Below are 12,241 nucleotides of genomic sequence, written 5' to 3'. Positions count from 1 at the left end.
TATTCAAGTAATGCACAAAGTAGAAACTGGCTTCCTGTTTGGGGTTTGTGTGTTCTGCTGCATGCTTTATTCATAAGACAAATCCATAGCAAGGAAAGAAAAACAAAGGCAAGCCAAGAGCAAGAGACAATTCGATCCCACACTGGCCAGCAGTGAAGGGCTAATAAACAGTGAAGTTAGAATCCTTCTTAGGGAGCTGTAGAACACTCTTCACCTCAGGGCCGAGATAAAAAAAAGCTTCTAGAACTCTAAGAAAAAGGCACTTAATACTTGGACAATTAAGACCAGAAGCATGAGAGAATTTTGTATCAGAGATAGGCTTGACCCAACGTTATACAGAGGAATGTGGGAATGTGTAAATGCTTCCACTGAATCCCCTTAGATGTACACTTCGGTTACTATGAAAATAAACATTCCAGTCCTGCCATAACCATGATCAAAATGACCTGTTACAAAGACAAATCAAAATCCTTTTGATTTGAAAAATATTTTCAGCACATTCCATTTCAAAACATCTTCATATCCAGAACTCAGAAATGAAGTGAAGGTATTTATGACCATCTTTTGTGAAAAACACAGTGCCTTTCAAGGCACAATGGACGAGAAGAGAGACTTTTCAAATGAATATCATTCGTACTTCATTTTGTAAATTGTAAGAATGGGGATTATTTAGCAATGAGACCAATGACAAAGGAAAATAATAAAAGTGTTCTAAGGGTAAAACAACAAACTGCTAAAGAGGATGCTGCATCTCCATTAAGCAGGAAATAATTTTCGGGTTTGATTTCACATCTACTTAAAATATTTTCCTTTGCTCTTGGCTGCTGTGCTAAAAGCAGCCTACACCTTCACAAACGTACCTTTGTTTCCTCTGCTTGTAGCCATTGTGCTCCAACTGCAGCAATGCAGCTCTTGAGATGAAGAAACGGGTTTTTGAAAAGGGCAAAGTGCAGTGGGTTTGTAGCTACATACAATTCCTTGCACACGGTGCGCTCTTCAGGAAGCAGCAGAGGGAGTGCATCTAAGCTGGGGTGGACTATTGAAAGGCCACAATGCTTCATGAGCCCCCCATTAAGTTAGTGTCCAGGTAAGAAGGCCAAATACTGAAATAGGAAAGCAAGGAGTGTCAGTGGTGTGTCTTGCTGGGACACCATTCTGTGTCAGGGTAGAGGAGGCAGTGGACGGTCTTGAACCTAGAAAGGCAGGAGAAGCTTTTTAGACAGTTTTCAGATGTGTATGGAAAATGAACAATTATGAAGAAACACCACTGCAGAAAACCTACAGACTCTCTTTATTAAGGTATGGGTATTCTGTGTTTTCAATAGTATGTTTCAACAATTGTGCAATACTAACATAAGGTACCACTGTAATTTTGTAGGTATTATCCAATAAATCAACTGCAATACAACATCTAACGCAGCTGGGAAGACGAGAGTAAATTTTCTGTATGAAAAACGTGATGCTTCAAGACTTCTAATGAATTGTAAAGAAGGCAGCCAGACCAGTTTTTATGTTGTTTTGAAGGAGTGGAAAAAGTCTTAAGGCAGCTGTGTTGATGTCACCCAACTTCCCCACCATGATGTGTGTCTGCATTGTTAGAATACCAGTACCGTGATGGGTCTTCTGCCAGGGAAAAGCCTCCACCAATACTGACCACGTTTCTCCGATTCTCATATCCACCATAGCTCAGGGTCACCTGCAGGACAAACACAGTTGGCACTCACACACACTCTAGTTTTGCAGTTTCCTGCTTTCCTAGGCTCTGCAAAGAGATACAATGGCAAAATCGAGATCCAAAAGCCCAAAACCTATGCATCTGGGACTTCATGAAGCAAGTCACTTAGTTTCAACCTCTTAAATTTAGTTGTCTGATAAGCGCCGAACAGGGCTTGATTAAATTTTATTTTAGAAAAAAAATTCCATTCAAGTGACTGCATTCTTATTTTTAACATAAACATCAAGAAGTAAGAATTAATACGAGCTGAAATCATGAAAAACAGTATGTGAAAGGGGAGAAAGCAAAGTTTTTGACCATTTTAGGCCATTCACAAGGCCTATCCTTCTGAATGAGGCCCTGGTGTTTCCTAGGCTGTCTGACCTGTCCGAGCACTGTGTCGGTGGGCAGCCTCTGGAGATTCTCCAGGTGAGAGTGAAAGAGCCGGGTATGTGTCATGCGGACCTCCAGCAGTGCCTCGATGATGTAACCGATGGTGCAGTCGTCAGGGAGACGGATCTTCTCAGCGGTGCTGATGAAATTGCCCAGGCTGAGATGATGAATGATGGCAAGGTGAGTGTACTATCCTGTAATGGTGGTCCAAGTCACACCTCCTTTATTTCTAAATGTCCGTGGCAGTACACCCAGCACTCGGTAGTACATCCTACCAGGTATGGGTGGAATGGCAATGGAGGAAGTCTTTTTAAGCATTATATTCTAGGCATTATCCAAAGACGTGCTCATTTGCTGTATATTTTTCTAATACATCCAACAAAGTAGAACAGTTTATGGATGTCAATGACAAGTAAAATAAGACAATTACTAGGCGAGTATCAACCCAGTATAAGCTCGGATGCAATCTGCTTTTTTCCCCATGATGCCCAGCCTTGAAAGAGCAGGCCCTCACTCACCTGGCCCAGGGGCTCATCTTGAGTGCCAATCCTCGGCTGATACAGAACCCAGCTCCTCCTGTGGCAAACCAGAACTTCACCGATGTCTGCAGGAGACAGGGGGGGGCAAAGTATCGGACAATGTGCTGAAGTAAAACCTCATTCACCACAATGCAGTCAAGGCACACATGGCGCAGACAATGTACAGGAGGGCAGGAAACACAAAGAGCTCTCCCAAAACACACATGCACAACCATGGAGCCACAGAGAGTACACCCCATCTGTATGACAACATAGTAGAGCTTGCTGCCCTAGTGCAGGCTGGGAACACCAACCAATCATACATCTATACCATTCAGCAGCTACCCATTCCATAGCCATGTACAGTAGACTCTTTTACAGGAAGGCATGGAGAGGGTAGCACATCTGTGTCACTGTGCAGATAGGAAAAATCCCCATTGTTAAACGCAATGCTTTTATTTGGTCACACATCCACTTTTAGGTCACCTAGGTAGTGGCCCGAAAACCTCAGTTTCGCACTAAAACCATATATGTTGGAAGATGCAAAGAAACAGTGTTCAAGCACAACAGGAACGCACCAGACCATCACTTTTTACTCTCTCAGGAGCCTCGATTGGGTGGTCCAGGCTGGGCCGGCCCAGATAGACGTCCTGCGTGTGGGAGTAAGATGACAGCAGCCTCATCAGGCTGGGAAGGATCACGTAGTTGTCGTCGTCCACATGGCAGAACCACCTGGGCGCACAAGAAACACAACGCAGGGCTCAGATGCCACAGCAGTGTCTTACTGCACAGCATCCCCAGTCTGCTCCACAGGGTTTAAATGGACATTTTCAATATAAACACCCTCTAAACGTCTTCACATGCATTACCTACTGCACCCTGTGAAAACCCATTGAAACAAGCCACATCCACAAAATATACAAAGATGAAACTCCAGTACAAAATATGTCTGGTTTTGTTGAAATAGCAGAATGTTTTTTTTTTACTGAATATACACTCCAAACAAAGGGACATTGCATAAAAATAATGCCCAATAAAGAATAAAATGATGCACATGGCTTCTCTCTGCTAATACCAATATGTTTGCAGATACATTTTAAAATGTTTTCATTTGTTTTACTGACCAGATGGAATGTTGACATGAGGAAACGTGCTCCGTTACAATTTTGTAGTTTTGAAAGTAGAGCAGAAGTAAGGCAATGCAGGCAAGACAAACACAGTGTGAGGACACTTGGGAGTACTCACTTTCTCTGGGACTCGATGAACTTGTCATACTCCACCGACATCTTGCAGCACAGTGCCTGGCGAGTGTGAGCTGCCGAGCAGTTGGTGTTGATCATGTGGGACCCTGTGAACAGAAAGAAGAGTATTGTTTCTTCTAGCAACGGCTAAATTCCACAGGTGTGTGTTATCTGAAGGTGGCAAACCTACCATCTAATGTGCAAAACCCGAAACCAGGATCACGCCTTCCCTCTTCTCTCTACGACAGACTCGTTTCCTTCTCATCCTCTCTATTCATTTGCAGGTTAAGTCACCTGGTTCACAGATGTTCAGCAAGTCTTAGAGGTCAATGCAGTATTGCAAGCTCAGGATAGCTTGGGCAACTCATACCTGGTTACTATTGGTCAATTGTGCTTCACCACTCTGGAAATCAACAGGTCAGTGAAGAAAGGACTGTTTGTCCTTTTTGAATAGTGCCTTTCCTGATCTGATATTATATCTCAGATCTAGTGTCCTCTGAGTTTCTAAATATTCTTCATCATGTTCCAAAATCAAAATCTCCACTTTTTGAATGAACCTTTATCACAGCTTTTGGGGTCCTACTGCAAAATGCAACTGTAATAATGCAACTCACTCATGAGTTGCTCTGTGCTTGTTGTATTACCTGCTTTCTTTCTCAGCTCCTTGTCCTCCCCATCTGTGAATACATATGTCTGAAAAAAGAAAAGAGCAAGGATGAGTGCTACAGTAAGCATTTATTTCCACCCTTTTATGAACAGCCAAGAAAAACAGTGAAGACGTTGTATTAATTGTGTGACGCACAATGCGGTTCTTTTTGTTCGGGGATTTACATAAGTGCTTGGATCTTAAGAAGTGCTGCCACACCCTTTCTTATGAAGCAGGCTCAGGTTTTTCTGAGGTAGGGTGGATCTCAGCCTTGCTGAACTTGCTTGTGGTTTTGAAGCAGGTCTGCTCTAACATTGGCTTGTCAAGCTACAGCTATAAAGCCAAGACCTCTTTGGACAGCAGGTTTCCTACAAATTTGACAACATTGGATTTCCACTGGATACTGCTCTTCCTCCTTCTCTTTACCCGGAGAATAAGACACCAGGAATCTACAGGAATCTGAGCTGGTATAAACCAAAAGAGCAGAGGGACAGATGCCAATATGCAAGATGTCTTCATGGAAGCTAAGGAGCAAGAAAATATTTATTCTAGGATGAAAAGAGACAAAAAGAAACAATGTTTTGGCTGTGATACCCGAAGAAGACTCCATAGCTGAAACATTGTGTTTCTTTTATTCTTTTCAGCATGGAATAAACCTTTACTTGTTCCTTTGCAGCCTACGCATGATGATACAGCTACCTACCTGAACTACTTTGTGGAGGTTAATACAAGTATCTCAAAACATATGTACTTATGGCCTCCAAGTGATTTCAGTAGACACAAATTAGGTAATTTCCCCAGGAGGAGTTATTGGTTTCTACTGGTACTCAGTTGATGCACAATTTTATTTGGCAATGAACACTAGTCCCTACATAATCTGAACCTTGAATGTACTATATCCATAGTTCAAATTTCCACTAGTAACAGGTATCTTACAGATGATTTCTTATTGTAATTCATCATAAACTGTTATTTCTCATTTGTACATGCAGAAATAATGTACGTTCCTTGGGTATTGCAAACCAAAACATTCCAGTAGCAATGTATTTTGTATTCCTTGCAATCAATTTGTCATTGCATATATTTAATGTACTTCATCACGTTGTGTATTAATATTTAAATTTCTGAATCTTCAGTTTAGTCGAATTATGCTCTCCTACATTCTTGGAAAATGCTTATTAGCAATTCTTCTGAAAAGCACCTGGTGTTTCCTGTAAGTTTATATTGGAACTACAGCCTGCTGTAGCCTTAACCTACCTATAATCATTTTTTTCATGCATTTTAGTTTTTGTTACCACTTTTGACTTAGTTGCAACCAACACTGCTAAATTCTTTAAATAATTTCAACATTTAAAAAAAACAAAGATCATGATAGATATACAGAATGCATTAAGAGTACAACATACTCAGGGAAATAACCTAAGATGCACCTAAAGTGGTTTTCACACCCTTTCAAGCTAGTTGTTAGTCTAAGCAGGTGCTAAGACGTTTTAAGGTTTCAGAAACGGCCTTTCACTTAAACGTACTGCATATTGTTCTATATTTTTGACAGACTGCATAATCCCTTAGGGAAACGCATTCAGATTTTTACTTTGAAAATAAACATTTAGGCTCCCATTTCCTTTACTCACATGTAGACAATCCCTCCTTTCAAACCTGGAGCCAACCTTTGGCACCGGCCTGAGGCCTACCCAGCTCACAGACTAGAAACCGTATGTTCCTTCAAGACATTTTAAACACCTTAAAGCAATTAAACAGTGGGTTGTCTCGCTCTCACTCTGACTGCCGACGTGCAAACCGATATTGTAAGGAAATCAGAAAAGTACTGTTCCCCCGTCTCTCAGCCTACATTTCCTTCGGCAAAAAGCTTTCAGTTATGTTTCTTTAATTCACTAATAAAACAGCCTATTTAACATTTTATTTATACCATCTGAAAGCATTTTCCCTTTGTCCCTGAAAACAGTCATGAGCCTCTCAAACCTGATAATGCAGGCTTCTATGGTACAAAACATTCTTTTCTATTTTTTTGCCATTGCTGAGCATTAGATCCTGTTTTTTTACAATGTACTGCTGTAAAGCTTTCCAACATTTGCACTAAACAGAGGCTACATTTGCACTGAAAATCACAACCCCCTCATTGCCCTCCTAATCCTTAATCCTCATTCAATGTTATCAGCCTCCCAGAGAGCAGGCTATCTTGTTTGGGGCTCCAAGACAGAGAAAACTGGGCAAAAGGCAGCTTCACCTTAAGTGCCACAAAAGAAGCTGGTACAAAACACAAACCACTGAGAAGCAGATCAAAGTTCCTCCGCCATCTGAAAGAAACTACGTGGGCTGTCGGCTCAGCAGCAGCACACACGCAGTGGTTTCTGCCTGCGTCATGCCTTGAGAGAAAAAAGCCCATATTCCTTGGCTGAGGCTAACAGTAGCCCTGGAGGCTGGGAGACGTGGATCAGTTTCAAATTCCCGAAGATCTTCCTCCCAGGCAAGAGTCTGCTGGAGACCTGGACCTTGTAGCACAGTCTGTCAGCAGATTCCATGCTCCAGGCTTGCTAAATGGTTTCTTTTACAGACACTTTTACTTGGTGTCCTAAACAACTGACTCTTTCATACGGCTCATTGTTTTACCACACAGTGACAGGAGGGGATGTACAATGAAAGGTGCTATATAAAAAAAAAGGTTAGTAGTATAAGACTAGCACAACTGGTGTTACTTTTTCAGATGACAGTACCTCTTGGATTTTAAAAGGCTGAGAAAAGACTGATTTTCCATGCATTTCTAATAACTTTTACCAAGTAAAGGTATTAAAGGAAAAGTTGCTTCAAGCCATACAAGCTTGAAACAGTCTTAAAGATCTAGTGCTTTTGAGATCTAAAGATATTTTAAAAATATGAACACAACTTTTTTATAGAAATTAGCATTGAATTCCTCTTAATTTCAGAGAGTGCTTAGGACCTAATTGCAACATATATATGTGAGCTACGTGTAAAGAGCAAAATATGAGCTTTTTCTGAATATAAGCATCAACTGAAAAGCAGCAATAAATGTGAGGCAATCAGTGATTAAACCTGAATTTTAGCTACATTGTTATATACAAATAAGTAACAAATGGCTGTGTTTTTGGTAAGCTGGCTTTGCTGAAATGTGGTTTACATAAGTACTATGGGGTTTTCAGCATTCTGGGACTGAACACAATCCCATGACTAAGAAGGATTCCAAATTGCTTCCAAACTGTTGGAAGCATGTTATTATGGGGGATGGGATAACAGCCATGAGACCATAGGACGACTTTATCTTGGCACAGGTACAGAGAGTGGGAGAGCAGGCTTCTTAAATGTTACAAAAACTCCTCAGCACGATACACTGACATTTCAGTGGGGTTTTTGGTAAGTTTTAACATTCCTCCTTTTCAGATTCAGCTCCAAGGTCTGGAACTTGGAAACTGGAGCCGGGCAAAGGCGTCCAGGTTGAGAGAGGCCAGAGAGAAATTTGTCCTTAAAGGGATTGTAGTTACCTGGTCCTTGGCTCTAGAAATCCAGGTCTGGAAAAGCAGGTTCAGTCGAGACTTGTGGTATTTCCTAGTTGTTTTCACAGCAATAAATATGTCCCCCAGCTCCAGTCTGTCCCTAGGACGAGGGAGTCCATGGAGATCATGGAGACTGTTGCTCCCAGAAAACGGTGCAGAGTCTTTGTGACCCACAGCCATGTTAATCAGGGCGGAGCTCTTAGCTTTGGGTGTCTGGGCCTGTCCCCCTAGTGTGTCCACGTCTTTTGTTTCTCCTTTTGCACCGTGGCCCCTTGTCCTGGGATTGCCCACCTGAGCTTCATGAGCTTTTTCTAAAGCCCCCGAAAGGCTGGGCGGCTGGCCGACCCCTCCCTCCCAGCCCGCCTTGGTCCTGCCATGAGGTCGAGGCTGGGGGGGGTCAACAGGCCGCTGTGGGGGCTGCAGCCCTGGGATCAGCAGCAGCAGGAAGGCACAGAAAGCAAGGGACAGCACAAAGCACAATTTACTGATCCCAACCCGGGACAGGTGCATTGTCCTGCGGCAGGACTCAGCCGCCAGGCCCAGCCACAGACTCCCCTCTGCTGCCCATCTTTGTCACGCCATTGTGTATCCTGGAGAAGAACAGACAGAAAGACTCCTGAGCGGAAAGAAACACACCATGCACGGGGTCTGCATGTTTAGCCTTTCAACTGCCCTCTCATCTTCACGTCACCCCTGCATCACCCTTGTGCTCTCTTCAGATCATTTTTCAGCCCTACCCAGTCAGCTAGTAAAAATGGTCGTCAAAACAGGGCAACACAACAAATTCCTGGGAAAGTGGGACACAGTAAAAGTCTTCGACATTCATACGTGTGTCTGGTGGTTTTCATTCAGCCTATTTCCCTGAATAAATACAAGGGATAACTTGCTTTAAAAGCATTAAAAAAAAAGATTACAAGGCAGAGAAGGCCATTCTATCCACACGCTTGCTTTCCAGTTTCCCGTAGTTAATTGATCCAAGGATCTCATTCAACCAAATCTTATTTTAACTTTCCCATTTAATTCAAGTTATCTCCAATAAAGCAGAAGCTGTGGCCCTTATGAAGCTGCGTTTTCCTTTGTTCGTTGCAAATCTTAAACATCTGAGGTAGTAGAAAATCAGATACTTAAAAATATACCAAGTATAATCATGTTTGTTCACTGGTAGACAGCCCAAAACTTTAAGTCAAAACACACACACAATCCCTAGAACTCTTGCCTTAAAAGGATACAAGGCGTTTTCATGCATCAAAGCATGAAATGTACAATAACATCTTTCACTATATTTCTTTGTAAATCTGACTAAACAGTTTCCTAATTCAGCTGTTTCACCCACACAAACACACAGCTGCACAATCATTCAATTCAATCCCTGTGTTTCCAGCAATCCAGCAATTGCAGTTGTACTTATTTTTATACAATCAAGATGCCCAGAAACCACATAAAACTAACAGCAGTGCCTCTGTTCTGGTTAGGCGACAGTATGTTTTCACTTAGTATGCTATTAATGTTCTATTATTTGCCAGCAAGTTCTGATGTTACACTTAATAAGGAACCTTGCTTTCAGTGTGAGTGCAATTTCCTGTTTTCTATTTTCAGTTTAGCAATGACACTTAAACCAGCAGCAGACGGTGTTCTCTGACAGCTAAAACTCAACTGAGGCGTTGCACTCTCATCAAATGAAGCATCCTGGACGGCGAACTGATTTTAAGATAAATCCAGTACAGGCTGGGCGATGAACTGAAGGGCCAGTGACACAGGGAAGTCCCTTCACCTTTATAAACTGTAACTGATGTTATGTTGGTAACTGCAGCTTTAGCAGACGGTGTCAAGTTCCAGTTTGTTTTAGTTTATCCTGAGAAATGTTTTCAAATAATAGTCCCCGTGTGTTTGTTTTAAGAGTTCCTTTCCATCCTGCACAGCTGGCACAATTCTGAAAGCATTATCACAGATTTGGCTGGTTTTTGGATCATTAAGGAGACTGAGCACTAGGGAAACTGTACTATACTCCTGGGATATAACAACTCCATCTTTCTTTAATCTTGAGTGATATGGGTTTTTTTCTTTAGGGAAACCCAACCCAGTACCCCAATATTGGCCCCAGATGGAGTGGCAAATGCCAGCTGCAGTGGTTATGTACTGCCCCCCTAAAAAAAACTCTGGTATTTGATGGATATTTTGCACTGCTTAAGGAAGACATCCCTTTATTGAATACAGTAGCTTTCTTCAAATCCCTTGCCAAATTCTCTGAAAATAGGCTATTGTACTGTAGCTCTATGATGTACTGTATGTATTGCTTTAAATGCATGTACTGTATATACACTAAACCTACATGTATTGTAAACTGTAAGTACATACAATACTACAATTTCCTTACATGCAAAACATATATAAATATCAAGTAATAGGTTTATTCCATGCTGAAAAAAGAAGAAAGAGAACACAACGTTTCGGTCGTGGAGCCTTATTCAGGTGTGGGCCTTCTCACACCTGAAGAAGGCTCCACGACCGAAACGTTGTGTTCTCTTTCTTCTTTTTTCAGCATGGAATAAACCTATTACTTGTTCCTTTGCAGCCTACACATGCGGACGCAGCTACCCACCTGAATATATAAATATCGATTCGTATACATTTAATAATCGGGAACTGTATAAAATGCATGAAATACAATAACATAGTAGCATTTTTAAAATGACAATAACACAAAGTTGTATGTCAAGCAGAGGCAAATATCACACAGTACCTATACAAAAAACTAAGACTGATATTTGCAGCCTATACAGACAAAACATTAAGTGAATAAGTCATGAAAATACATACATGCTTTTCGTAAAACGTAAGTGAATTTTTACTCTTCTTCATATACAGCCAATAAAATATATTTTGGATAAAATGCTGTAATTTAATAGCATTAATCACGAAAAAGCATATTACGGCCAAAATCAACACCACATACAAATGATAATAAACAAAATGTTTCTCGCTCGTGAGCTCTGCTGCAAAAGCGAACGTCAAAAACTTAAATATTACATCGGGAAATAAGCGTGGCAGTACAGCAACTAAAATTCCCTGTTTTCAAAACGAAACAATTTATGTTAATTTGAGAGAAATACATTAAAATATAAAATATGACTTTTCAATGAAAAAAATATTTAGTTACCCGTTGATTTAAAAAAAAATCACACCGCTTATTATATTACGGTTATTATGGCTATTTTAACTATAGTAAATAGTGTTAAACAGAAAGTAAAGTAATGAGGAATTATAGTTTCCTTACCCAGAAGCTCCCGGTTATACATTTATACGTACAGTTGTCCCCACCATACATCAAAAGTTACAATCTGACTCCAGTCAACAGAACTTTCTTAACTCATTATAGCCAGAAAAGGCGATGCTGATATCACGGCTTACTGATCAGTTCCATCCTCGTCGTTTCCTTTTGTTTCCTCTCTACTTTGGCTCCTAAACCACAAGTTAAACTTCTGCCTTCACTAGCACGCAGTTCTATCTTAATGCGCCAGAACGATTCTACTCTGTTCACTCCCGACGCCTACAGTACGACAAGAAAAGAACAGACTGCTTGCTTTACTTTTCCAAGTGTTACACTATCTCCGATTTTGCACTGACCTCTGATTCTCCGATTATAAACATTTGGGATTCAAATTATTAACCCACTGTGTCCTGTTGGGCAGTAGAAGCAAGCGCGTTCAGCTTTGAAACTCAGCGCCCTCTGTCGGTATCTTTTCGCGAATCATCCGTCCTAAAAGGCTTTTAAGCAACCATGACCGTCGTCTGTATGTACCTCCATCACTTTATTTAGTGTTTATTTCCATGGTTTTCAAAGAAAAAAAGGAAAATTATTTTTGCCAATGTTTGGAAAGCAAACGACAGTAGAAAGAAATGTATGTGGCATGCCAAATTATGGCTTGATCTTGTCAGATCTCTGAAGGTCTGACAAGGTTGGGACTGGCAAGCTTTGGAAGACCTCCAAAGGAAATCCAGGTTGCTTCTGTGGCTGGTTTTAGTGGACCAATTCTCTAAGTGGCTCTATTCTCTCTGGACATTTCAAAATCAATGACCCAGTAGGGTCAGTAGTACCAGTACCCAGTAGTACCAGTAGTACCCAGTAGTACCTGTCTTTTGAGGTAGAATTTAAACTGTAGTCCTATTTGAGTATATGAGAAAGTTTCCATAGCACCTTTTGA

At 41.1% G+C, this 12,241-nt stretch overlaps 1 protein-coding gene across 2 annotated transcripts; it reads right to left on the bottom strand.

Moving 5' to 3' along the window:
* Nucleotides 1–37: 37 nt before the first annotated feature.
* Nucleotides 38–11,690, bottom strand: rfng (RFNG O-fucosylpeptide 3-beta-N-acetylglucosaminyltransferase). 2 transcript variants are annotated; one of them, XM_006635386.3, is made up of 9 exons: nucleotides 11,314–11,690; nucleotides 8,028–8,629; nucleotides 4,511–4,559; nucleotides 3,871–3,973; nucleotides 3,204–3,357; nucleotides 2,626–2,711; nucleotides 2,099–2,264; nucleotides 1,611–1,696; nucleotides 38–1,193 (listed from the first exon to the last, which is right to left on the bottom strand). In XM_006635386.3, exons 2-9 carry the CDS (start codon nucleotides 8,547–8,549, stop codon nucleotides 1,127–1,129), a joined length of 1,233 nt encoding a protein of 410 aa, XP_006635449.2. In that variant the 5' UTR covers nucleotides 8,550–8,629; nucleotides 11,314–11,690; the 3' UTR covers nucleotides 38–1,126. The 2 variants fall into 2 exon arrangements, with proteins under 2 accessions (XP_006635449.2, XP_015212260.2); XM_015356774.2 differs by lacking the exon at nucleotides 8,028–8,629 and having other exon boundaries at nucleotides 11,314–11,688.
* Between the last annotated feature and the right edge of the window lie 551 nt (nucleotides 11,691–12,241).

This window comes from Lepisosteus oculatus, chromosome 9 (genome assembly GCF_040954835.1).
Source record: "Lepisosteus oculatus isolate fLepOcu1 chromosome 9, fLepOcu1.hap2, whole genome shotgun sequence".
Lineage (NCBI taxonomy): Eukaryota > Metazoa > Chordata > Actinopteri > Semionotiformes > Lepisosteidae > Lepisosteus > Lepisosteus oculatus.
Note: the sequence above shows the minus strand (reverse complement) of the source record. Positions and strands in the feature narration are given on the sequence as shown.

Excerpts from the sequence above, each read along its gene's own strand:
- rfng (XM_006635386.3), bottom strand. The coding sequence starts at position 8,549 with ATGCACCTGTCCCGGGTTGGGATCAGTAAATTGTGCTTTGTGCTGTCC. Across the intron at positions 4,560-8,027 it reads TTTCTAGAGCCAAGGACCAG|ACATATGTATTCACAGATGG; the intron begins GTAACTACAATC and ends TTCTTTTTTCAG. Across the intron at positions 2,712-3,203 it reads GAGTAAAAAGTGATGGTCTG|ACATCGGTGAAGTTCTGGTT; the intron begins GTGCGTTCCTGT and ends TGTCTCCTGCAG.